Source organism: Vanessa tameamea, chromosome 15 (assembly GCF_037043105.1).
Source record: "Vanessa tameamea isolate UH-Manoa-2023 chromosome 15, ilVanTame1 primary haplotype, whole genome shotgun sequence".
NCBI lineage: Eukaryota > Metazoa > Arthropoda > Insecta > Lepidoptera > Nymphalidae > Vanessa > Vanessa tameamea.
This window is the reverse complement of record NC_087323.1, coordinates 4,370,406-4,397,491: the sequence shown is the minus strand read 5'-3', so window position 1 is coordinate 4,397,491 and position 27,086 is coordinate 4,370,406. Positions and strand designations below refer to the sequence as shown.

Below are 27,086 nucleotides of genomic sequence, written 5' to 3'. Positions count from 1 at the left end.
TTTGACATTCGCATATAATTTGATAAATCACTACATATTATAAAACAAAGTCACGTTTATTTATTATCACGTCTATCTGTATGTATGCCTGAACGGGACAAACTCAGAAACTATCGATTTCCATACAGTTTTCATTAAACATCAACAACAATCATCGTCATATTGGTATATGAAATATTGAATTATTATCGAAAATAATCAGGCTAACTAACTGCTTAACTGGCATGCCCCGCGAAAACGAGGATTACTTATATTACAATGTAAACCTTCAGTCTACATAGAATACTATAATTACATATTTTATTTTCTTATGGTTATGATTTTTTATGTTAAATCAGACAACAGCTAAATAAAACTATTGTAATGCGTACTTAAGAATTAATAAAAGAATTATTTTATTGTTATGTCTCCAATAAATATCTCGCCAATACATTACACAGCATTTTTTAACGCAGTATAATAAGAGCATAAAGCGCATAGTTGCAATTCACACATAGCAAACATTTATGTTTTATTCCGGTATTCATTGTACTTTTAAATAAGCAGTCGCGTGCCAAACATAATCCGGTTTCAGTTGCCAAAATACGGCACAATGTATTGGGAATATGATAACATAATAAAACATATACGATATGTACAAATAAAAGACAATAAACAACTATCTATTTTAATGCTTACATGTTTAAATCTAACCCTACTTATATATACATAACAAACTATAAATATTGTATCGATTTAAAATTTGCAATTGTATGTGTTTCGGATGTCAAGCAAGCTGATCTGATTATGGAGTTACGAGGTGGACAATAGAACTCTTCGATGAACACTAGCAAATTCTCATTTTTTTTTTTTTATTAATCTCAAACGTTATATTGGCAAAAGCCTTTTTATAGTTTTTAAATTATATTTAATATACATTTTTAACATACGTTTATCGGAAAGTAGAAAACTTATCTACTGGTCTCTATGTATGTTACATGAATTATAAAGACAGTGTTTCTGGAACCTTGATTTAAAAAAATTGACTTACATAGTAACACTTGATATTCGTGTCTTATAAATTCAGGACTACCTAAAAAGCTATATTAAGAATCTTTGGATTAATGAATTTGTATACCTAACTCTATGAAAAAGAATTTACACAATTTTAAATATTACTTTTAAATTTTAATGGACTCTCAAGACAAACTTGCTCTTGATATCTTGATACATTTGTCAGACATTATTCTAAATATATCATCAGGAAATAATTTTAAATTACTTAACATCTTAACGTATATAATGTTACTAAAAAAATTTGATTGGCGGCGATCTAACGACCTTGGTTGAAAAAATCGAGTCATTCTAGAACTTCTTAACAATGAATTTGCATTTTATATTCGTGTATAGTTAATTGACAAATTAAAAGTGCGACTATTGTTTCATTCTTTTTTTAAGTAATTATTTTTTTGTTTGTGAAAATTCCCATTTAAATTTGAAGAAAATATTTAATGTTTGTTATATTTTATAATTATTTGCGCAAAGTTAGATATTAAATACATAAAGTATTCGTATTATAAAATAAGTAATATAAAATTATGTCTGCATGATTAAAACAATATATACTAAAATATATATAAACAATAAGTACCAAAATTACAAGAACAAAATTTATACAGTTATTTCAATTTAAATAGGGTTCGCATCTTCGTGATTAATGTAGGTATTCTCTATTTTACACTGACAAAGAAAACTGTAACTTCTAAGAATTTTTCTTTGTTTTAAAACAGACAGATATGTGTTTTTTTTTTGCCTCGACATTATTAAACTTTTTTATTTTTCTATTTTGAGACTTCTTTGCACAGACCGATTGCTTGAAAAAAATGAGAAAGACAAATGTATTTCTCACAAGTACACAACTGCAAATAAGGCAAACTTACACGCCAAACATGATAAAACGAAAATTATGAAATAAATTTTAAATATATTTTAAATATTTGATCACAGAAATATTATTAGCAACGACGTTGTATACTATTTAATTTGAAGACTGTAACCGCATTGATAATCCGAGAATCATTAGAGAATGAATTAATTACTTTTATACGATATGAACATCTTAATCGAACCCAAAATTAATATATAAACAGATATTTATACTAAAATTAAAGTCGCTATTGACGGTTTACCAAAGGACACACTTATTTGAAAGCGTTATATTATTAGTCGAAGTATTTTTCATAATTATTTATATATTTCCATCGATCTAAGATATGTAGATAGATGTCAATTTTGCACACTGCACAGCCACCGTCTTAGTGGAATATCTTTTTCAAGATACACGCCTGTACTTATTAGTGAAACATTGTCCAACTTTTAAAACAAATTTCTGCTTATTACGAGTATCTATATAATTAAGTAATTATCGGAAGTAGTATTTATCTATATTAAGATTGTAAATTCGAAAGTAACTCCGTCTGTTTGTTACGCTTTCACGGCTAAACCATCGACCGGAATTTGATGAAATTTGGTTAAATAAAACGCAGGTAAAGCTGCAGATAAAAATATTTAGTAATAAAATCATCGATTACATTCAAGTATTTTTACCTGAATGTCGAATATATGTTTCACGGCAAGTAATAACTCGACACGATACGTACGTATACCTAATTAGCATAAAACTATAATAATGTAATGTCATGTGTTAGAAATAAAATAACATTCTTACCATAAACAGATCGAGCTTTTTATCATCAACAAATATAAATAAAGGAAGTTATATTATTTCAAACATAATCTGGTTTGCCTCAGTTTTTCAATAATACTATAATTTACACAAGCATGCCGCTTCTATTGATCGGACACGCGGTAGTGACACTAGGCATTATCTTTTATGGCTGAAGGCTGAGTGGAATTTAAAAAAAAAACTTTATGTTAAGACTTTAATACAATAACTATTCATACGCGAATAATAAGCACTATAGGGACTGAACTCGTGATTATTTTCAATGTAATCAATAAAGGAAAGATAAAGTTAAGTTTATCACATCTTAAAGTAATCCTCGAAAACTGACCTTCTAACTTATTCCTTAACATTTAAAAAGTGTATGAAATTTTCTACGTTTTGTTATTATCTTATCCTTCACTTAACCTAATAAGTTTTAACAGAATATTTTTGTAAACGAGTCATGTGATTGTTACTTTAATATATAATTCACTAGCTGTTGCCCGCGGCTTTTCTCGCGTGGAATTTGAATACATTTACAGTTTAACTTAAAATGTTACGTTAATTTAAGACCTCTTTGTATACCACATTGGTGTGTATTACCCTTACGGTAGAATATCCCGAAACGCATAAATACGTATGACATATCTACTCTTTTTTAAACAGAATTCCAAAAATAAAAGTTTCATCTTTCTAACTTAAAAAACGACGGACTTCCATACAAACGATAGAAGATAGACGAAAAAATATATTATTAATTAATATATGATTTCGTTTCGATTCGTTAGCGTCTGAATCTAAATAACCAATAAACTTAAGAGTGGACATTTCGAAAATGAAATTGGATGCTAGGAGACTTGTCAATGGTTTCTCTAAACGGTGTTGACTCATTTGAGCAGTACATTTGTTTGTATTGTAGGTAATATCGTAAATAAAATTAAAATACACTTTACGTTAGTTAGCCGCTATAAACAATTTGAATCGTCGTGGTAATAGTCTGTTATTTCAATTAAACATAATTCTACCACCAGTACAGAATGTGGATTACACTTTTACAGGACAGCATCATGGTTACACAGCGATTTGAGTCGTCTCCACAACGTCTGACATAAGTTTAAGCTTAAAATATGGGGAAAACATTTCATATAATATACATTTTAAAAATAGGCATTACAAATAAAGTTTACGTAAAGTGATAACTGCAGAGCAAAATCCGACTATCTTTATAAAGAGAAAATTTACAATGAATTCAATCACGTTGGTAAGTGAGCCAAAGTGTGTATTAATAATATAAAATGTATTTGTTGTAGAATATCATTTGACATAAGCAGATTTCCTTGCGATGTTTTTAACGCTAAACACGATTAATAACAAATATTATTTTAATTGCCAGTATTATTAATTAAAAATAAAAGTATTATTCATATACAATTTACATAATTATACCGCTGTTGATTTTTACAACTAATAATGATTGAATACTTTTTATTATCTGTATAATCTTGTATCGAAGCCAATATTATCGGCTAATGATTTTTTGATGCAATTCATTATGTTCCAATCGATTTTATTTCGAATTTTAAAATGTTATTCCACCTATATTTTATAATATTATATTTTTATTTCCGAATATAATACATAATACTCAAAACGTTCGTAATAATGAAATATTACTTTGTTACGGTTGTTTAGTGTTAAAAAAAGTTTTAGTGCATCTATTTCAATTTATAATTAAAAAAGATGTGATGTGCACAAAAAGTCTGCAGATAAGTGTGTAAGATCTGAGATAAGTATCAACCAACGCGTATACGTGTACATATTGCACTGCTCTGTAAAAATAATAACATCAGCTCATTGACCTTTTAAATTGAAACATGGAAAAAAAAAACCGCCGTAGAATATTCTTTTCTTTTTATTATATAGGTTGGCGAACGAGCACATAGGCCACCTGAAGGTAAGTGGTCACCACCGCCCATAGACAATGGTCTATGGTCACCACCATATGGTGGATAATATTTCTTATAGCGTAATGACGCATTCATTACATCGCCAATGCGCCATCAACCTTGGCAACTAAGATGTCATGTCGATTGTGCTTGTAGTTTTGTAATGAGTTATCAGGTGAAGTCACGCTCATTACCAAGTGTAGCGAGTACCAAGTAACGAAAACAAAGATTATTGTCCTCTGAATGAAGCTGCATCATCTCTCGCTAAATACGTGGTTAATAAAGCGGCGTGAAACAATAAAATTGTATTATTACGCTGTTCATTCCTCACATGTAATTTAACAGGCAATTCTTAACAAGCTGTCACAGAGTAGACATGACAGTAGAACCACTTTATACAATTACTGCGTCAAGCTTTGTTGTTATTATCATTTAAATATACTGCCTAGAGACAAATACCGTATATATGTATTTACGTTTTTAGTTAAATTAATTTAGTGTCCAAAGTTTCCGAGTTTGCACAAAAGTGAAGCATACACTAGTTATATTAATTTAAACTTCATTCCTTCAACAGCAGGGATTATTGATTATGAATTGTGAAAAGTGAAATTAAGAGTTGTAATTTGGTTTCGGTCAATATATTAAAGATATTCCTTCACCGCTGAGCATGAGATGAACTTTAAAGCAATTTATCAGGGTCGCTTAGCCTGATTTGAATTCGTAGATAATTTTCATATAAAATCCTCCTATCTGCTGGATCGATCTCCGTTTAATTAAATATCTAAACCATGATCATGTATAAAATCGTTTAATAAAACACATGTTCGTGACAAGATGTGTCTATCAGTTTACATAAATTAATGTTAACTTTTAATTTAATTCTGCAGTTTCGTAGATGTACAGCGCAATTGAAATGTACGTAGTTGTTACTCAAAAGTACGTAGAACATTAATTAAAAGTTTCAACCACTGGCGATACTGTACCAACAAAAAATCGCTTGACGTGATATCGATTTCAAATACAAAATTTATAGCATAAATATATGAGAATAAAATCTTAACTAATCCCACGAGAAGTGCGTCTTTCGAATTGATTTTACAGTTCGTAGCACTAGTGTTACTTGTTCATGCGTCCACTGTAAGCTTATTGTTATTCAACGTTCGAATTCTAAACAATCGTTCCTTTCTAATCTATGATTAAAATTCTAGACTATTAGTCCGAAGTAGTAGTATTTAGGTCATCTATACATGTAGTCAATATAACATTACTCCTTTAAATTAAATGGTATATATAATTATACATAAGTATATATCTATTCTATACTTATGACTCGTTTAACAGAATTATCTGGGAAACAAAAAACAAATGCCTAAAAATAGACTAACTTGTCAAAAAGCGTTGTTAGTTTAATGGTTATACTTAAGAGTATATAGGCAGTCAAAAGTTCCTCAAGTGGCTTCAAATCTCGGGTCCAAATCTCGGGTCCAACCAAAAAACACTATTATGTTTTTCTGTTGAGGAATTTTCAGTAGTAATCCAGAGTTTCAAATCAAATCAAAATATACTTTAATCAAGTAGGCTTTTACAAGCACTTTTGAATCGTCATTTAACAAACTATTTTAAGTAAACCTACCAACGGTTCGGAATGTAGATTCTACCGAGAAGAATAAATAGAAGGATAATTACATTATATCTCGGAAAACACGTAAATCCTTTGGTCCTGCGTATATTTTCACTTATTTCGTGTCTTATTGTCGTGCCCATCGAATTATGAATGTTTTACGCAAACACTTAGCAGTATAATATTTTCTACTCAGTTGACTAGTTTCCTTTGTTTACTCTAATTAGTTATTTTCTCAAACCAGCAGCAATAGGTGATAGCGGTCAGGAAATTATCATTATTTAGTAATTATCAAAAATATATATCTACGTTTGCTATGTTAAATTTACTTACTTTTTTTTGTCATATAGGTAGGCGGACGAACAAATAGGCCACCTGATGGTAAGTAGTCACCATCGCCCATAGACAATGGCGCTGTAAGAATTATTAACCATTTCAAACATCGCCAATGTGCCACCAACATTGGCCACTAAGATTTTATGTACCCTGTGCCAGTAATTACACTGGCTCACTCGCCCTTCAAACCGAAACATAACAGACTGAGTACTGTTGTTTGGCGGTAGAATATCTGATGAGTAGGTGGTACCTACCAGACGAGCTTGCACTAAATAACTAAGTAATTTTCCTTAGGGAAAGGGTCATTCAAATCCGGCTGACAGTTTGAGATTAGAACGTTGAAACATACACTCTCCATTTATGTAATACCTATTCAGTGGGATAGGTAATATCCGCATGCGTTCCATTACCTGTTTTTTTTATTTTAGAAACTTACACGACGGGTATTATTATTATTTACACCAATTATTATATGCTAATCGTATTATTCCAGAAATGGCAAGTGTCAACAACAACCGCATAAAGCTATAACTCAATCGGTTAGAAATACATGAAGGTATAGGAACACTTAAAGGACAAAAAAAAACATATGCCTTCATAAATCTAATGTGGTTAGGTATACCAAATTTGAAAGTTTGATATATTTTACTGGGAACTATCTGTGACTCCCTCGCAGATTATTTGGTGCCCATTATTAAAATTCATTGAAGCAACCCCCTACGTGGCCCCTTCGTGATGATGTGCACTCCCCACTAAAAACCAGCGGTACCCTATCCGTCGTTGAGGAACGCCATGGGATCGCCTACACATGGTTCCCGTGACTCCCCTAAAACTTGTGACCCTTAAAGATAACCCTACAATAATAATATTAATGATATACATCATATAATAACACACTTAAATTTTCTATAAATTATACTAACAATTACTAATCAAATAAATACAATTAAAATTAATTTTCATTCATATGATTGACTTTTCCGTTGGTTAATAACGAATTGTAATATCTATTAGTTTACCTTGAATTGAAATAAAATAACTAACTTGTATACTAAAAAGTAATTACTCGAGTTACTTTAAATGTTACAATCAATGTATTCTTATTCAACTTGCACTTATGAGCCATTTTGAATCGTCATCTATTAGATCGTCGTGTATGTCATTAACAGTAGCTCGAAATATAGATTCTAACGAGAACCTGTAACAATTTGACAACAACTTGTAGTTATTTTGTTCTATAATATTATATATACTTAGTCAACTATACCCAATTAAATTTGACTGTTGTCTATGGGAATCAACGAAAACTAACTTCACTTTTTAATAATAATATAAGATAATCGGTCTTATTATTAATGTTTCTTAACATACGATTTAAATTGATTAAAAGGCATAATTAAAATATAATTAATGTTGAAACAAATACATTGCAAAAGTCTAATATGTTGTATCCTTACATAAGGTAAAATATACAAAGAATTCTATATTAAAACTATATTTAATCAATTATGCAGTGGTTTTTAAATAATCATAATTACTCACTAATTGTTGTAAAAATCTAGACGAAGAGTTTATCTTAAATATCTAATATTAGAACAATATGTTACATTCATCAATATAATTATTAAATTTAAAGAATACACGCATTGAATTATCGCATCGCCAAGTCGATCCCTAAATTTGTAAAATATTTTTACAACAAAAATCTTTCCTAATCGCAATATCGTTAACAAGATTGTTGAAGTTGCCATCTATTTGTGATCCATACAAGCCTAAAGTAACAATATTTCTTGATTAACCGTATCTTAAAATTATATTTATAGATTCTAGAATAAAATGGCGTAGGTCAAATCATTTAAAGATATCAATTATTAAGTCTAGTCTTTTTGGTAAATAAATAAAAGTCGTTTTTAATCGGTCTGTGTCTGGTATCGTTAAGTTTAAATTGTTAATTTTTGGCATAAATACAAACGAACAAATTGAATTTCAATAGGTATAAATATTATTCAAAATTGTTTTTGTACGAGTATACCTCTAACTATGGGATCATGTTATGTATTGTGTATGTTATGTAAGTATTATTTATCTGTATTCTGAACTAGTTAAACAAATACTTCAGTACAGAGACAAGTAGAGCATAACTGTATTAATACTACTGGCTACAAAGTTTCGTGAATAATTTGTTTAAATAGTGGTTCATGATTTTAATTAATCTCCGGTCTTTTAATTGCGTGCTCTGAAATACGATTTAATTTTAATAAGAGACCCTATTTAGCCAACATGGTTAATACGATTAAATTATTTTTAAAGGCAATTAGCTATACGAGAATCGTTCATTGTCTAACTTTACACAAACGATATCGGAATTTTAATAAAAAAAATGTTTACAGGGTTATATTATGGATTTTATATTGTTTTTTATATCTTCTGACATATTCAGTTTTTATGTATAAGAGTTTAGATCGCAGCATGCAACATTTTATCACAAATATTTTCCCGTGAGCAACGGGAATGTGTGGCAGGAAGTAAGGAGCCCTGCTACTCAATTTATTATAATATGAATAGCTGACACATTTTTGGCGACTATTGTTAGATTCAATTTATGATATATATCCCGGAACCGGATTTATATAGGACCTTTTATATAACATACTAGTACATACATTTATTGATTTATATTATCCAGTACTGTGTGTTATTAAGACGAGGGTAGGCGAACGACTAATTCTTATTATATTTGAAAATATATTTGAAAATTCTAATTGCAAATTTTGATTGTTAGTAAGCGCGACTGTTGTAAAGACAACGATATCTTGAATACACTCCTTTCATTATTCTAAGTTATTGTTTCTTTTTAAATGTAATTTCTCGTTTTAAGTTCTCCTTTTTCCTTGAACCGAGTTAATGTTAACTTTTTTTACAGACGGATAGCAAAGGAATTGGGCGCGAGCGCCTTACGGATGGACACCACCTCTGCTTTCTCTGCCGCTGCAGCGGAACGTCTGAAGTACAAGAAAGTGTACGGCTTGTTCTACTCAGAACTGCCCTACGCCCCGCACCCAGAGCCCCCACATCTTGAAGGCAGAGTGTATCTCAAAGAGATTTAAAGTAACACCTTTATTAAAATTTTGAAGATAAACAAAAACAATCACCTGTAATCTTAGTAGGTATATATAATCTGAATTCTTTCAATTAAATTTGTTAAAATGAGTAAAAAAGGTAAAAAAAAAATGAGGGTCCTGTCCGTGTGTCTATGTTTTGTTATTGATTAATTAAAACGACCCATTTTAGTAATAATACGCACCCTTTTTAAAAAATACGCACTAATCAAACATTATTATAGAAAAAAAAAAAAAAAAAATGATATACTAAAAAATCCCTACATAAATAACCTGCAAATTGTTCTCAAAAAGATCTAGCATTGTTTATTATTAAGATTTTAATCATTTAATGTACATAGCTTGAACGATGCCATTTAAAAAATGCAAAGAAATGTTTTCAGAAAATCCCAATTAATAATTATGACTTAGCTGTGATACAAACAAAGATTTTAATTTACAAAAAGTTTTTTAAATAATCTGTCAAAAAACTTGAATTGTATAGTTTAGTTATATAAAATGATCTTTTGTATGTATATATTGTATTATTATACATGCACTTATAATGTATGCAAAAAAAAAAAACAAATAAATGTCGCCTACAGAAAATAATAGCAAAGTTAATTAAGGAAGGCTACTCCTGACAAAAATATATAGCAAAAGTGTGTAACAATCATTTTGATATCGGATATAAGTGCTTCTATACGTTGAGGTAGCCTTATACAGTAGTTCTTTAAAGTTTATTTTCATGGAATTAATAAATATACATGTGTTACTGTCTCTACTGTTGTTACTGTCCTATCGTCAATGTCAATTGTGGCTGTAGTCAAAAATCCTTGTAATGTGATCAATTTTATTGAAAGTAGATGTTTCTAATATATAAGATAATATCTGTGTATTAAAATAAACTATATAAATATATAAATTTATGTTGTTTTATTTATAGAACAGGCTTACAAACGAGAAGCAATTGAAATAACTTGTTTATGGTAGAATGTGAGTAATCACAACTGGTTATATTCAACTAAAGATAGGTAATACTTTTACAATGCTTCGCGTTATAATCATAAACACTGGTATAAAACTTGATTTTAAAAATGTATGTTTCATTCATAAATATTTGAAGATAAGACGAATGAAGTTTTAAATAGTAAAACTCAAATTGAAATCAATTGATTTCGATATAGTATAAAATTCGCAGCGAACGAGTATCGAATGGTGGTTTACTTTAAGTATGAAATGAGATAATACCAAAACGATGACGTGACTGATTACAATAATTTAAGGAGCAGATCTTTCTAAATTTAAACTTGTCTACTTTTTTTAACTTGCTTGTTTTAAGATAAAGGAAAAAATCCAACACATTCTTATATTAACTATTACTACAATTATATTTGTATTATTACCTTAAAAAATTAATGTCATCCAAATGAATGTATATAAGTTAACAACATATTAAACATATTTACACTAAACAAATATATTTACGCAAAAATATAAGTATATTTAAATGTGTAAGTACATAGAACATAATGTTAGTTTTGTATTGATAATAATAATCTTCATACGTTATCACCATAAACAATGGTATTGGCCTTAACATACGGAGTACTATTTTTATCATTCACCGTTAACACTCAGACCCGGCAGTCAAAACACGTTGGTCGTGCGGGCCTCAAAACATTGACTGTATATTGTCAAGTGAAGTGATAAATTCACTTATCTTTAGTCTGACAAATTGAAATGCTTTAAAAGGTACGTAAATGTTTCTTATAGTATATTGTACTTTCAAAGTAGGTAATACAAGTTCTGTCATGATGCAACGTAGCTGTAGTACCTTATTCAAGTGCCTGTACTGATTTTTTGACAAGATTTTACTTGCTATCTAGTAGGTACATACCTATAAATATATCAGTGGATCGAAATATTTTAAACTGATATATATAATTTTATAAGCGTTTTAACATAATGACAGCTTATCATTGTATTCCGAAATCGATACAATTTCCACGATGCACTTAGATATAAATGAAGTTTGTCGATAACAAACAATAGGTAATAATTTATACAAAGAATCGATGTAACGCTGTATATTTTATGATTATTTACTATTCTACATTTATGTATTAATAATAATTGTTGTTCAACGCGTAGCGTTCATACAAATGAATACCTACATAATTTTTTATTATACTATATTAAATTTACTTTATTTTAACATTAATCTCATCCGTACAATTGCGCGTAAATTCCTCAAAAATATATGAACTTTTTTAAAGAACTTCCAATGATATCCACGCTATTATTAATTTTTATTTAAACCTTATACGATTTCCCACGCCGTCTTTCTTGACCGCACCGAATTAAATTGTAAACAAAACAAAACAAGCGAAAATTTTCCAGTATGTTGCCTGAGTTTGAATCCAAGACATTCGATTATATATACGAATTTGTTTCAATTCAATTTTTTAACCACTGAGTCAGTAATGTGCATTGATTTATCCTGGTTACAGAATACCTAACTTCATTAATTATAAATTGATATAATATGTATCATCATATATAACTATATGTATATAACAACATCATTATGTCTAAGTACATTCTTGAGTAACCTTTATTATATTTTATTAGGAAAAAACCATGTCGAAAGAGAAAGTATATAACATCAGTCTTATAACAGAAGAAGACGCGGAATCTGTTATGAAATTAATAAAAAGGTTAGTATATAGCTAACATCAACACTTTAAACTTATGTAGTAGATCTATAGTCTTCGAGACACATTCATTCATTTCATGATATTTTTAATACTATGCACTTTATCGTAATTCGCCACTAGATGGCAATGCAACACATCAACCGTTAAACCGAGCAATGCAATTGGCATATGTATATTTACAAGCTGGATACCATATGTGATTCTATGACATAAACTTATTAATAAGTAACAAATAAAAGGTACTATCTCGAAATTCATCAGATTAGATTACATCATGTCCAATTGTAGGGGGATACTTTATGTCCAGCCATTGACATTGAAAAACACTGGCAACATATTATCTTCGCTGCCGACCATTTGCACCTATCTTTTGTTTTTAGGCTCTTAATTCAAATAAATGAATTTAACCACTCATGATTAATCTCAAGATCAACCATACTTCTACCACAGATATCTAAGAGTTCAATCAAAAAACACTATTATAATAATGTTGCTATAATACACATTAATTTTTTTCAATTTGAATAAAACATCTCCTTTTTCATCGAATTAAGGTTCAAACGAAATTGTACAAATGAAATACATATTAAAAAGTGAAATAGGTTAAGTCAAGTCATGACTTCAATTCTAACGCCTTTGTTTGAGCCCTAAAAATGCATTTTCACATTCAACATTAAATGGGATTCATGACCAAATGCTATTTTACCTACTGAAAACCAAAGCTAGGAGGCGTCCTTTGTCGTAGTGGGACGTTACAGGATTCTTATTTGATTGTTTGAGCCTCAAAAAATATTTTTCACATCCACCATTAAAAGGGTCTTTATTCTCGTTTACAAACAAATTAATCTTTCGACATTTTGTATACAATGCAATGCAATAATCAATGAAACATTCAAAAGTTTTATAAAACTGACAGCCAAACGAATGATATCCATCTCACAATTATAATATCCCCTATAGTATAATTATATTGTACAATATCCCCTACAGTTAAGTAGAAATGTGAAGTGTGTTGAAAATAAAAATATATTTCTTACTTTGCGGTAGAGCTTTGTCCACCAGGCAGGGCAGTTAACACCCACTCAGTGATTATTCTACCGTGAAATATATATAGATTATATGTTCCTGGATTTCGGCTTTCAGTGTCAATGACTCAGTGCCATACAGTAATTACAAACACAAGGAAAACATCTTATATCTCATGGTTTGACGGCTCTATAATGGTTTAACATTTCTTGCATTGTTATTTTTTTTTTTTTGGTAATAATAACTACTTAACGTAGCACCCACTTGGTGGTAAGTTAAGTAGTTATTTATTCGCCGGCTTTTCCTAAATAAACAAAATGTACGTAAAATAAACGTACAGCTAATAGTATAGTACATAAAATGAAAAAATCACATATATAACCTAACAGTTTTCCTTGATCACGTATAATTTATATGCAATCATTATTTTCTCAATTTGCTTGCTTGTAACAATTATATTGCGATTGTTAATGTTGTTTATTTCCACTCTGGTCTTATTTTACATTTTAGTAAATACACATTATGTATATATGTACATACTATGTACTATTTGTATAATAAGTCATAATTACCATTAATGAATATAACCTTGTCATCGCAACACTCAGAAATAGCTATAGTTTTCTATGCTTCTTTTTCATAGTGCTTTTTTTATAATGAAATAAAATAATAATAAATAATAAAAAATGACGTTATCATAGTTAGTATCATTTTGACCGATTTTATTTATTTATTATATTACATCGGAAGCCACGAAAAAACCAATGAAAACAAAACCAAAAGCTTCGATAAGATAATACTTCTACTAAATATATATATATGTATTTTTTTAAATTAACGGCCTCATTTGAATGATATAAGCCTCAAAGTTGAGCCTAAAAAATTTTTTTTCCGATATTTTTGGATGCTTTCTTTTTTCATTGAGGATAATATCAACAGATTCAGATGACATCTCGTTATTAATTTATATTTATGTAAAATGGTCGACACATTTTTTTTAATTATAGGACTTTTTACATTGATGAACCGTTAAACCGTGCTGTAGGCCTTTGTACCTCAGAAACGGATTCATGCCCAGAACTTGATGAATACTGCACTGGTTCACTATTGGAAGGCTTGTCCTTTAAAGCTACGGACGCTGAGGGCAACGTAATTGGAGCTATGATCAATGGGGTGTGCCCCGTGAAAGAGGTGAATTCCTTATAAATAATCTTTTCTTTTTATTAATATAATATAATGAAATATATAATTTTTTTATTTTTATAGTAAAGCAGATGACTAAATGGTATATTCGATGGTAAGTTGTCACCTTCACCCATAGACGCTGCCACTCCAACCGTAAAGCCCTTCATACTCCGTCAAGACACGTACGATGATATATTTTTGTGCCTGTAATTACACCGGCTCACTTTCCCTTTAAAAAGATAGAGTAAAACATATACAGTATTGATGATTTTTTATCAAATTAATATTCTCGATTCAGTTCTTATTATAAGAATATTTATATTTAGTTCAATTTCAAGTTTGTGTATAAAAAAAAAATATTTATAAAATAAATATGTATCTAAAAATAATATTGTATATAATCCTAAAATATTTTAAATAATTATGTATATCGATTTTTTCAGGATGATAATGGCAACGACTTACTCAGCCAAGCCCAGCGATGTACAAATCCGAAATTCCAAAAAATCCTCTACATATTGGCCCGACGGGAGAGTGGTGCAAAGCTGTGGGAAAAATTTCCCCACGACCACAAGCTGGTTGAAGTCAAAATCGCGGCAACTGATCACAATTGGAGACGAAAAGGCATCATGAATGCATTAACAGAAGAAACAGAGTGAGTACTTACTACTTTTTTTAAACTACTAAACTTACCAAACTATTTGAGTAAAGATAAACAAACCTTAGATTTATATATTCCATGCGATTTGCTAATAGCTCTACACTCATACAGCATGCTCAAAGAGTTCTTTTGATAACAATAGGCTATTTGACAATGCGAAAAATAAAGTGTCAATTATCGTAATCAGTATATATTATGAGTTTAAAAATGGTTATTTATCAACGAAAGATGAAAATAATCATTTATTTATTCAAAAATCCATAAATAAAAATGCATCTTTAAACGTTTGTCACGCTCGTTAACCTCGTTTTCCTACTGTATGTTGATTATATGTGCCACAGATTACAATACAGGCAAGTGACGTCACCGACCCCATTGCAGCGCCATATTGTCAAAATAGCGTTTTCGCGCGCTATTTAAATATGGAATTTTTAATTTGATATTTTTCAGCAAATATGTACTAGAATTTAAAAAAACAACTATTACTGGATTCCTTAACCTCTACTAAATAATATAAAATGGATTTTAAAAATCAGTCAAAAAGCCAATTAACCCATACTTCAACAGTACGTAAGCCGTAAAATATTAAAACAAAAACTAAACTGAAATGGTCATCTCTCCAACCAACCTCATTATTATACACTCCAACCATTAACTGAAATTTACCATTTCAGATGTAACAATAGTTAATATGAATAATTCTAGAATTACCTAGAATCTAGATAACGATAGAAAAATATATGTGAGCAAATGTGTTTTGATAAAAAACAGAATAAATTATTGCTAAATACATTTTTAATGGTTTTAATGGATTAAAAATTATACATTCTTCTTTTAAAAATTAGACGTTAAAATCACTTCTCTAAAGCATAATCTTATTTAATAAGAACGCCAACACAAAGGCAAACTGAATTTCATATCATAATTACTATATTGTATCTTTAACTAGGTAGGCAGACTGGCAAATGGGCCATATGAGGGAATGTGGTTACCACCTCCAATAGACGTTAGCACTATAAGAATGAACCATTTCATAAATTACCTATATATAATGCGACAACGACCTTAAATATTGTCTCTTGTGCCTTTTGTTTCAACCAACTGGACACAAAAATACTAAGTATTTCTGTTAGGCGGTAGAATACGTGATGAATGTGTGGTACCAACCCAGACGGTCTTGCACAAGTAATATACATATATGTATACAAACTAAAATTTATTTTATTTCAGAAAAGCTGTAAGAACACGAGGGATCAGACTAATACGTCTTGACACATCAAGCGCTTATTCAGCTATGACAGCTGAAAAATATGGTTACACAAGTTACTACAAAGTGCTATACAGAGATATAAAGATGGACGGAAAACCGCTAATAGTGCCCGAGCCCCCGCATTTGGAAGATAGTGTATACGTTAAGGAATTGTTCCCGTTATAATTATTATCAGTATTACAATAAACGATATTATTAAATTATTGTTATTTCTTTTAACCGGTATCAAATTGTCATATTTATAATATGTAACGATAAAAGAACCTTATTACATCAGCGAAGATATTTTTGATCAGAAATCGACACGCAATTTTATACAACTGTTAATTATTAATTTCTATTTCTTCTTGGTAAAATTTTCAAAATGTGTTTCAAGGTGGTGACTTTACCCATTGACTTATAAAATGAAACGAAGTAGTCTATTCCAACCATAAGAGGAGAAAACACTAATAAACAACACTTGACATCGAATTGACGCTTATCATTGAACGAGAGCTCGAATAATCTATGTTATTAAATTTAGGTTGCGAATAAATGGAATTTTGAATGGTCGAATAGGCTGTAGGGAAATAATTTTGTATAAGTCTACTTGAATAAATAATATTTAAAGAGATTCATACAGATAGTCTGAGCTTTTAAGAATAGGTATGCATCGTAAACGTTTCGTAATTATTTTTTAATTGGCGACAAAATATATGAAATAAATTGCATATGTTTATTGGATATCCCTGGATACCTTAAATCTTGCTGTCTCCCCTCCTCTTCAGGATAATGTTTAGAGATAATCAAACCAAACTGATTTCGCATATTCGCATATTTACCAGATTCCACGTACCAGAACCTGGGAAAGTTACTACCGAGTCACCCATTAATACTAAGGTGTTCAAATAAAAACGAAAACGACGGTAGACATTTATAGTAAAAAATATAGTCTTTGTTTCGTGAAAATTAAGTTTCAACTTGTAATGTTCTGTATTGACAGAATAGAACTTCTTATAAAAGTAACATTGTGAACATGTTTGAAAGGTTTTATTAAATTTATTTTATGAAATAACAAGCGTATGTAACAATTTTCTTTATTACTTCATATAAAGTAACTTTCACATTATCTAGAGGTACGTTGAACGCAAAATCTTTATCTGGTACTGGTGATTGGACGAAACAGTTTTCTGATAGATGTCTGAAATTTTAATAATTATTACTAAGTAAAAAGGAGAAAAATGTGAGTGTCACTGGACGATGGAGTTTCGTAAATGAAATAAATATATTATTTTTCTTATGAATTCGTCCAGGTAAATTATTAAATTAACAAAAAAATTGTATTTACTTCCCGATAGCAGCGCCGCCGACCTGATCCAATCTAAAACATCAATGCCAAATACTCGCAAAATTTATCGAAATCGGTCCAACCATTTAGTATTTCAGTTACTTACACTCGTACAGAAGATTTATGTATAAAAGCATATGTTTATATATTCCAACGAAGGAATTAAAAAAAAATTTATTGGAATATTCCAACGAAGTATAAACGTATACGTTCCACGCACACGCATGGGATTAAAGAACGGCAGTGGAGGAGGAAGGGGCGTCATGTCGACATAACTAGTCTTACCGTTATATTAGTCTTACCGTCAAGAAGCGGCCAAAAGTCTAATATTTTATCAACTACTACATGTTTCATACTATAGAAAGAAAACTAGTAGAAACATATACATATATACACATCAACGCCGTCTAGGGATATTTTGTACAAAGTTCTTAAACACAAAAAATCCTGGCCAGTTTTAAAATCTTTTAATGAAAGACTACTTTGTAAACCTTTTTGGACGATTCTAAATTTAAATTTGAAAAAAATAAATAAAAACAAAATATTTACGCGGCGTGGTAGCGAAATCCGAAAGTTTCGTTTACCTACAGTAATATTGAGATATTTTTTGTGTCAAATTTAAGTTTTTTAACAAGTTATCGATTAATTTCGAGTTAAACCTATTGTGTGCATCATTAAGCGGCGCCATTTAACGAAAGAAGAAATGCTAAGGGCAGTAGGCATGCTCCAAGCTGGGGCTACTTAACGGTGTATTGCTGAGGAGATTGGAACAAGACAAAACGTTATATCTAGGTTACGGTCACGCTACCGTGCTACTGGTGAAGTGGCTGAAAGACATCCAGGTGGGAAGAGCATAACCACTCAACGACAAGACCGATATTTGCAAGTTGCCGCGAAAATAGAACCAAATGTTACGGCATTGCAGTTGGTTTAGAGGCTCCAGTCAGAGGACCAGTAGCTTGTGAGTGACAAAACTATAAGGAGAAGGCTGCATGAAGCTAACCTTCATGCTCGCAGACCGCTTCGTACTCCAGCACTACGCCGAGGAAATCGTGGGAGACGACTAGAGTGGGCTCGTGTACATTTGCTCTGGGAAGTGGTCTGTAGTGCTGTTTACCGATGAGTCCCGGTTCGGTTTCCAGCCCGGTACACGTAAAATACGTGTTTGGCGAGTCCCTGGTCGTGATAGCCATCTGCAACATCTTCAGGAAGTCCATTCATACCACGGCGGGACAATTATGGTTTGGGCGGGAATTCGTCTTGGCGGAAGAACAGACCTCGTTTGGATCAGAAACACCATGACGGCTGAAAAATACCGTAACGAGGTGCTAGTGCCGATAATTTACCCCCATAGACTACAAATGGGCCAAGAATTCAATCCCGCTCAATCACCTGACCTAAACCCCATAGAGCACGCGTGGGACATGCTCTAAAGAAGTGCTTTGAAGAATTTCCCTGCAAATATTGCGACGGAAGAGCAACTTTTTTTGCATCTTAGTCGGACCTGGGACAATATACCGCAGCAAGAGTTGGATAACTTAATCCAAAGTATGAAAAATCGTTGCAGGACCGGTATAAACGTCATGGGTGGTTTTACGGACTACTGATTTTTCATATAACTGTTAAAAACAATAACTTTTTTATATTTTTCACATTTTTTTGAGACAAATATTAATTGTTAGTTTTACCATTATTTTACGTTTTTTCTTTATTTGAGTATAAAATAGTTTACGCAAAATAATAAGGTCTTTTTTTATTCTGGAGTATAGTCACATAAATGGGCTTTATAAAAATATAAACATATTGCATGTTATCTTTAATAAATTTTGAAATAATTGAGTAAATTCAAAATATCCCTAGACAGTGTTGATGTGTGTATATAGTCTTCTACTAAGCTGCCTAAAGATACCAGCTACTAATAGTTAACTTGCTAATAGAAAAATATAAAATTAAGACTACTTCAATGTAATTTTGATTTACAGAATAAAATAATTCAAATAAATTTTATAACAAAATTACTTTAATTCAATGTTTTGTACACTACGTTATTATATATTATGTACATTCGAAAATATTTACAAAAAAATATATCAAATATCCAAAAATCCATCTAAGACAGTAAGTCTACTTAACTATAAATATTTACAATAACAATTCGATCAAAAATATATAAATTTTGAATTAGAAGTTGAAATCACTTTTTATCATCAGCTAACGTCTGTCCAAGTGAAGCTGTGGCGACGCTAGGGTTAGCCGCTGTCACTATTTTATCCAGCAATACTTGTGTTTGCATCTGAAATATAAAACAATACATACATTGTAATTTTTCCCTGGATGTGTATTTTTTATACATTAATAATTAAAGGAAATAAACATTAATATTTTATCTTTATATATTAATAAAATTAATATCAGTAAAGATTTTACAGCTTTTAACAAATCCATATAAAGTCACCACACTGAACTATGCTTTTACATGAACAATATGTTCTATGTGTAGGTTAAATGCCATAAAATACACTAAATTTTATATAAGGTGATGTTCAGATGATGATGAGAAGGAATCCCGAATCCTAAGAGGACAAATGACAACCCCTTTTCAAGGACACTTTCATAATGTCCTCCTGGAATCTAAGATTATTTTGCAGAGACATTTATATTGCATGTGAATACCATATAATATACGGCGTATATCGATAAAAATGTCTTCAAACTTCACTATCACAATATTGTGATACTGCCTAGTAATAAAAATAAAAACTTTTTTTTTAAATTAAGTTACACCAAAAGTGGACATGTTTGTGGAGTATAAATTTAAAAATAAAAAATAACACTTAATACCGAAGCCGAATCTTTAGTACATATATCTTTCTACCTGATGATAATCACCTTCGCCCAAAAAGCACACACAGTGGTAATAAATATAGCCAAGAATGTTACCAACACACTTGACCAATAAAAGCAAAATCATGTATTGCAAGTAAAATCAGAATCTCTAATATAGCCGAGCAAAGTTGGGAGGAGCAGTCAGTCTAGTATAATAAAATAGAAAATCTAATTGTGTTGAGCACGTTAAATACCAACTTCTTAACAGGTATTGGCGTTGTTCCAAAGCAATGAACAAAGTCGTACTATCTTTAATTTTTTTAAATATAATTACAAAGTTACAAAACATATTAAATAATAATATTTTAACTAATTCTACAATACAATCCTGCATTGTATTGCAGATCTCTGATTTCTCATATGAAATTTAAATGATAGCATAATGTAATTAGGTTGAGAAGAAAGATAACTTTGTTATAAGCTCTAAACATTAATTAGCTCAATGGATTAAGGAATATTAAACTGAACTGACTGACCACCAACGATTCCAAAAACAATATATTGTTGGTAGTTATGTTGATCATATTGTATGATTATTGCTTTTCATATTGTATTTTGAACAACATCACTTACATTACTCTGATCCCAATGTAAGTAGCTAAAGCACTTGTGTTATGGAAAATCAGAAGCAATGACAGTACCACAAACACCCAGACCCAAGACAACATAGAAAACTAATGAACTTTTTCTACATCGACTCGGCCGGGAATCGAAACCGGGACCTCGGCGTAACATACCCATGAAAACCGGTGTACACACTACTCAACCTCTTTATTAGATGCCTCGATAACTATGATTGCTTTGATTTTTTCATAAGTTTAAAAGTGCACTCAGAAATAGGAAGTTATTTTAGTGTTTTTATGTTACTAATACTTTGTCAGTTTTAATTTGTTTTTTTTTTAGTTTTAATATGTGAAGACTTGATTGGTTTTTGTATCTTTTAACTTTTTTTATTATTTATTTTATGATAATTTCCTCAATAATAAACAATCTATGTAAGATGACTACAAGACATATATGGAACAATGTTGTCAATCTTATTTACAATTTTACTCATGGCCAAAATAAAGTTTGTTAAGTGTTTCGAAACTGACCATTTCAAATAAAACCAAGGCACCAAATACTCTCTGAAACTTGTTTACATATAATTGTCACTGAATTAAATAATACAAAAGCAAAAAATATTTGTAAGCTGTTGTAATGAGATGTCCAGATTCAATGAGAAGTACAGAAGTGAACCCAGAATTAATACCACTAGGTAGTATAATAATATAGAATTTAAAATAAGGAGTTACATGTACATCTGTCAAGTTCTTCTATCTTCTTAGAATGTAGTATGAGATTGATAATAACTCTAACGTGATTTACTTAAAAGTTCTCTTCCATAGATGTACTCTAAGTTCTAAATCACTATTATTCAAAACTTTAGTAGCAGAAATAACTGGTTTCATAAATAAATCATATCATAAATCATAATAAATTTCTTATGATTATGTTTCTAATTTCATCTAATTAACTATTTATTTATATTTAGTATTAAAGCACTAATTACGTCTCTGGTTTTTCCTCTAGCAGTAGCTCTGACTTTTTCCAACTCTTCTGCCAGCTTTATAGATTTATCGTCATTTTTCTTCCGATGAATATGATAAGACTCCCTGGAATTTGAAACATTTCACTTAAATAAAATCTATATACTGTACACAAATTGATAATTAAATTTATTTATTATATTTTAACACAAAATGTATAATTCCAAATTTGAAATAGTGTATTTTTACCTGATAATAACAACTTGTAAAATGACACCCACAACTGCAATACCAAAGCAAATCAAAATCAAATCAGTATTGGACATCTTTTTCCACCCTTTCACACCATAATATGAATTTGTTTTTTCATTATAATTTTGGTAATTTGATTGTCCATTATAGGTGGTTCTCCAACTGTAAAAAATACAAATATTTATTCCAAATACAATATTATTAGAAGACTTAATATGTAAATTTATAAGTATAGTACAAAGGTTTTCTCTTTTTATATAATAAAATATTAAACTCCTAGAAATTATTCTCTATATTAGCACAAAATATATGTACATACATTGAATTTTTTTATGAAGTTATGTGCATATTATAAAATAAAGTTCAAGTTATAAAACAAACCAAAAAATTAAATAAGGTTTGTTTTTTTCTAAAAAACTGATATAAGTTATCGATTATGGTAACACCTCTAGTTATATTATTAGACAATATATATATTTCATATAATATAACATTTAATTTCTAGCTAAGCATGTCAGTTAAGTTTTTATATCTATCTCACCAGTAGACTATACACAAAGTAGAAATAAATAATACAGATAATTATTTTAATACTTACTTATAAGGTGTATGTGTTTTATAAACATATGAATAGGTATTCTGATTATCTAGGTGTGAAATCTGATCATATTGAGCTCTGCTGCTAGGTTTACCGAGGACATTATATGCTTCAACAATACGAACAAAATTTTCTTGAGCCTTTTCATTTTTATTTTTATCTGGATGATACTGAAATTCATGCATGTAATTGAAATAAAAATAACGAACTTTAATATACTGCTTGTATTAATATGTATTTACCTCTTTGCTCATCTGGATAAATGCATTCTTTATGTCTTTATCCGTACAGTTTTTCTGTAAGTTAAGAACTTCATAGTGCGTCTTTTTACTAGAACTGAAAAAAAAATCTGTTACAATTTCGTTTCAAATCATATTTTCTTCTTAAATTGAAGAGATATCTTACCTATACAACCGTACAAATTTATATGCCGAATCAAAAAAAGTATTTCTTTTAATAAAATACATAACGATTATAACAAAGGCCAAAATTTAATTTAGTATCATGTTGAATGTTTTTCATTGTATTTTTTGGCAATTTCTATTTTTGTTAAAAATGATGTAATGTCAACGTCAAAAATCATAATTGTTAGCTAAACTTTAATTTTTGGGCAAAGAAGATAATTAAACTGTCGCAAATATTTTTTTAAATATTAAAATAGCAATAAAAGCCTCATTATAGATAAATATAATGTTAAAAATGACCATATTAATTCTAATAATTAAATTTGTTAAAAGCTACCAAAAATAAAATGTCATTAGTTTTTTAGTGTAATTATGGGTCTAAATGGATTCTAAATTGATATCAAAATATTTGCTTTCATATAACCATTTCTACGCAGTCATATTTGGTATTTTCAATGTCTTTGTTATTACCAAGAATAATTTTTCAGATTATCATATTACTGATAATTATTATGGTGGCAACATTTAAGTAAACTCAAATTTAATGCCGCGAAATATTGACACGAAAATCAAGAAATCAAGAATTAGAAAAAAGAAGCTACCAAAATATTCCAATTTCAAAACAATAGAAAAACGTAAATTGAACACCTTACTTTAGATAAGTGAAAATGTAAAGTAGAAAATAGAATTACAGCATCGTTAAAAAATCAAACGAATTTTATATTTTTAAAATACTTGTATTATTCAATTTACATTCAAAATTTAAATACAATCATGTTTAATAACCCCAATTGCAGATGTATTGTTTTTAAACAGATTTTGTATTTATTAAGTATTACCTATATAATTATTATTACCAAATATATTTTCATAAACCATTAGAAATCTAGATTTACAAGAGCGAGAATCATCTTGTAGTCTAAAATAAATAAATTAATATATATTTTAGCTTAAGATTTTGAAGTCACCTGCTTTAAAAATTATGTGCATTTTGCATTTTGCTTGACGATGCTTCTTTCCGTAGTATAGTAATTTATGTATAGATATAGAGCCGACGCGACACAGTTGGCACAGTACGGCGCAGTGTTCGCGCGATAATCGGCGCGGGTGGACGTACGGTCATGCGAGAAGCGGCTGGCAGGATGGCCGAACTAGAGTTCGAGGCGCCGCTTGCCCAAATCGAAGAGGCGGATGACTGTCTCTCGACAGCAGACTACCCACAGAAGACTATAAATGGGAATGACATACGTCTCAATAATATCAACAACCTTAAGAGTGAGATGGTAAAAATACAAACCGATTCTAACAAAATCAACGATAATGACGAGCCCAGACCGGTGAAGTGTAAACAGGATAATATGCAGAACTCTGAAGGCGACAATTTTACGGAGACTTTCTCCGGGTCACTTGAGGATTTGGTGAACACTTTTGATGAGAAGATCACAAAGTGTTTTGGAAATTACGAAGAAAGCGTCGAGAAGCTGGCTCCAGTACAAGTTCGTTCTCAGGAGGAAATAATGAACGAATGCCAGTAAGTAGATATTAAATATCACTAAACAACTGTACTATTGGAACGTGATCATGATATCATCGATTCAGTCTTTAGATATTTTCATTTTTTTGACGTCAATATAATACTCTAGATTCTGTACCTTTTCTACTTACTTCTCTGTAACTTTTCTGTACATTGCATAATTCTGTAATAAGGATAGAAGGTTCTTATTAGAAAATTTTATGAAGCATAAACAAAAAGGGCGGACTTTGCGCATGGCGTTAGTAGTTGCGGGATCGATCAATGTTTTGGTTGGGGGTGTTTGAGAGGGTGCGTGGAGGGTAACGATGACGCATCCAGTCGCGCCCTGCTTTGATCAGATCCAATAATTACGACGTTGTATCATCATCTTTATTAACAATTCGTTTTCACATACATAATTATTTCTTGAAATATGCGAACATCGAAATTTGTCCATATTTTTTAGTATTCATCAGTAACAGAAGAAATTGAAACTTACATAATTCGCAAGGCATTATGCTTTAGATATGCACCAGAATTAGGTCGAATTTCGTCCCAAGAATAAAAACGAATAAGCAATCGATAAACATTATTCTGTAGGTATCTTAAATATTACGCATAACTTGAAAAATTCGATGACTATTATTACATACAGATAAACGCATTTAACAATTTAAAATTCAGTATAAGTACTATATATTTTATTCAGTTTGGGTTTGACAGGATTCATTTTCTATAAAAAATATTTTTATTTACATAAGTCATATTTTTATAAATTTTTATATCGTTCACCAAAAGGTGTATGTATGTGTATGTACATACTTATATAACATAAGAAACATAAGCTTGCCGATGGCCATGATCATGTATTCACTAACGTTAGCGTATACGTTATGCTATGAAGCTTCACCTTTTATATGAACACGTAGCAGTTCCATCAAAAGCTAGACAAAGAATATATTCAAAAGGCTTGTCTCAAGACTGTGCTCATGGTCACACTTACGCGTTCTTTCTTATTTATGAGAAACTTAACATAATAGCGATGTTCCCACAAGCCCCCACATCTCTCCATTGTTTTACTTAGCAAGAAGCTTTCTGTTGTTACTTTGAATCTTTTGTTATACGAATTTGTTAATTATATGCGTACATCGTTATGTACATAGTTACTAATATATTAACTAAAGTACCTTTAAAATTTTCTATGTTATGAGATATTTTAAAATAAAAATGTAACGTAATACAATAAAGAACGTCGTTTTGTAAACATAAGTTTCTTCTTTTTACGTCGAACTAAACTTTTGGAACGAATCCAGACGACCTAAATGCTACTAAGTATGTCGGGAAAACCAATAAACTTTATAAACTGCGAACATTTTAAGGGTTACAATATATCGATATAAAAAACGTAACAACGTTTAGGAATCAATTAACCCATTTTTCTAATTATGAGCAGATGTTGAACAATATTATATCAAGTGCTTATTAGTCGGTACTTGTAATAAAAACGAGAAACATATCAGTTGAAAAATAGTTACTTGGTCACCTAGTAAATTTATTAATCATCCATTGTAAATATTTGATACTACTATACATTTGAAAAGGCATCTTATTCATCTTCATCAATATTAGCTTAAATAGAGTATAAAATGTTAATATTAAAATCCGATAGAATATATAGTTTTCTATAGCAATAATATTTAACTGATAATCTATACAAGTAAAAATATATTATTAGAGGTTAACCTTACGGAACTACGTAGACAATTGTTAGCTAATGTTATATACATGTACATTGGATCTTAAGCAAATTTCAGACAACAGGGCTTAAATAGTAAAATAATCCAATGAATATGAAAATTATAAAGTTTGTAAATAATCCCACTGCTTGGCCTTTCTTCTTGAGTTAAAGGTTTGAATCTTATTCCATCGTGCAGCTATCATGCGGTACTCAAAAATTGGTTTAATTTAAGATAAAATTTCCGAATACATAGTTACTTGAAAATTATTCAT

The 27,086-nt window shown here is 30.0% G+C and overlaps 4 protein-coding genes across 5 annotated transcripts in view; 3 read left to right on the top strand and 1 right to left on the bottom strand.

The window, feature by feature from the left end:
- The window catches only part of Speck (speck), a 35,642-nt gene extending 25,012 nt beyond the window's left edge, over nucleotides 1-10,630 (top strand). The window contains exon 5 of the mRNA XM_026638192.2: nucleotides 9,531-10,630. Within this exon, the coding sequence (XP_026493977.1) occupies nucleotides 9,531-9,714 (184 nt within the window). The 3' untranslated portion in view covers nucleotides 9,715-10,630. The remainder of the gene's footprint in view (nucleotides 1-9,530) is intronic.
- A 695-nt stretch (nucleotides 10,631-11,325) lies between these two features.
- Nucleotides 11,326-16,772, top strand: LOC113399137 (uncharacterized). The gene is made up of 5 exons (XM_064217081.1): nucleotides 11,326-11,460; nucleotides 12,340-12,425; nucleotides 14,459-14,642; nucleotides 15,080-15,291; nucleotides 16,528-16,772. The coding sequence occupies exons 2-5, from the start codon at nucleotides 12,349-12,351 to the stop codon at nucleotides 16,730-16,732; spliced, it is 678 nt and encodes a 225-aa protein (XP_064073151.1). The 5' UTR covers nucleotides 11,326-11,460; nucleotides 12,340-12,348; the 3' UTR covers nucleotides 16,733-16,772.
- Nucleotides 16,773-19,896: 3,124 nt separating this feature from the next.
- Dnaj-60 (DnaJ-like-60) lies at nucleotides 19,897-23,742 on the bottom strand. Its single transcript, XM_026638195.2, has 6 exons — nucleotides 23,565-23,742; nucleotides 23,402-23,495; nucleotides 23,160-23,329; nucleotides 22,559-22,723; nucleotides 22,333-22,435; nucleotides 19,897-20,187 (listed from the first exon to the last, which is right to left on the bottom strand). The coding sequence occupies exons 1-6, from the start codon at nucleotides 23,624-23,626 to the stop codon at nucleotides 20,089-20,091; spliced, it is 693 nt and encodes a 230-aa protein (XP_026493980.1). The 5' UTR covers nucleotides 23,627-23,742; the 3' UTR covers nucleotides 19,897-20,088.
- An 885-nt stretch (nucleotides 23,743-24,627) lies between these two features.
- Nucleotides 24,628-27,086, top strand: part of LOC113399133 (fasciculation and elongation protein zeta-2) — a 43,436-nt gene continuing 40,977 nt past the window's right edge. The window contains exon 1 of one of the 2 annotated variants that reach the window (XM_064217051.1): nucleotides 24,628-25,094. In XM_064217051.1, coding sequence (XP_064073121.1) covers nucleotides 24,685-25,094 — 410 coding nt within the window. In that variant the 5' untranslated portion in view covers nucleotides 24,628-24,684. The remainder of the gene's footprint in view (nucleotides 25,095-27,086) is intronic. The other variant, XM_026638191.2, reaches the window with a different exon arrangement.

What these genes read in the sequence shown, in the direction of transcription:
- LOC113399137 (XM_064217081.1), top strand. Translation starts at nt 12,349, where the DNA reads ATGTCGAAAGAGAAAGTATATAACATCAGTCTTATAACAGAAGAAGAC. An exon ending in GTTATGAAATTAATAAAAAG is followed by an intron (nt 12,426 to 14,458) that starts GTTAGTATATAG and finishes TTTTAATTATAG; the next exon opens with GACTTTTTACATTGATGAAC. An exon ending in GCATTAACAGAAGAAACAGA is followed by an intron (nt 15,292 to 16,527) that starts GTGAGTACTTAC and finishes ATTTTATTTCAG; the next exon opens with AAAAGCTGTAAGAACACGAG.
- Dnaj-60 (XM_026638195.2), bottom strand. Translation starts at nt 23,626, where the DNA reads ATGTATTTTATTAAAAGAAATACTTTTTTTGATTCGGCATATAAATTT. An exon ending in TTATCCAGATGAGCAAAGAG is followed by an intron (nt 23,330 to 23,401) that starts GTAAATACATAT and finishes CATGAATTTCAG; the next exon opens with TATCATCCAGATAAAAATAA. An exon ending in CTAGAGGAAAAACCAGAGAC is followed by an intron (nt 20,188 to 22,332) that starts GTAATTAGTGCT and finishes TTTATATTTCAG; the next exon opens with ATGCAAACACAAGTATTGCT.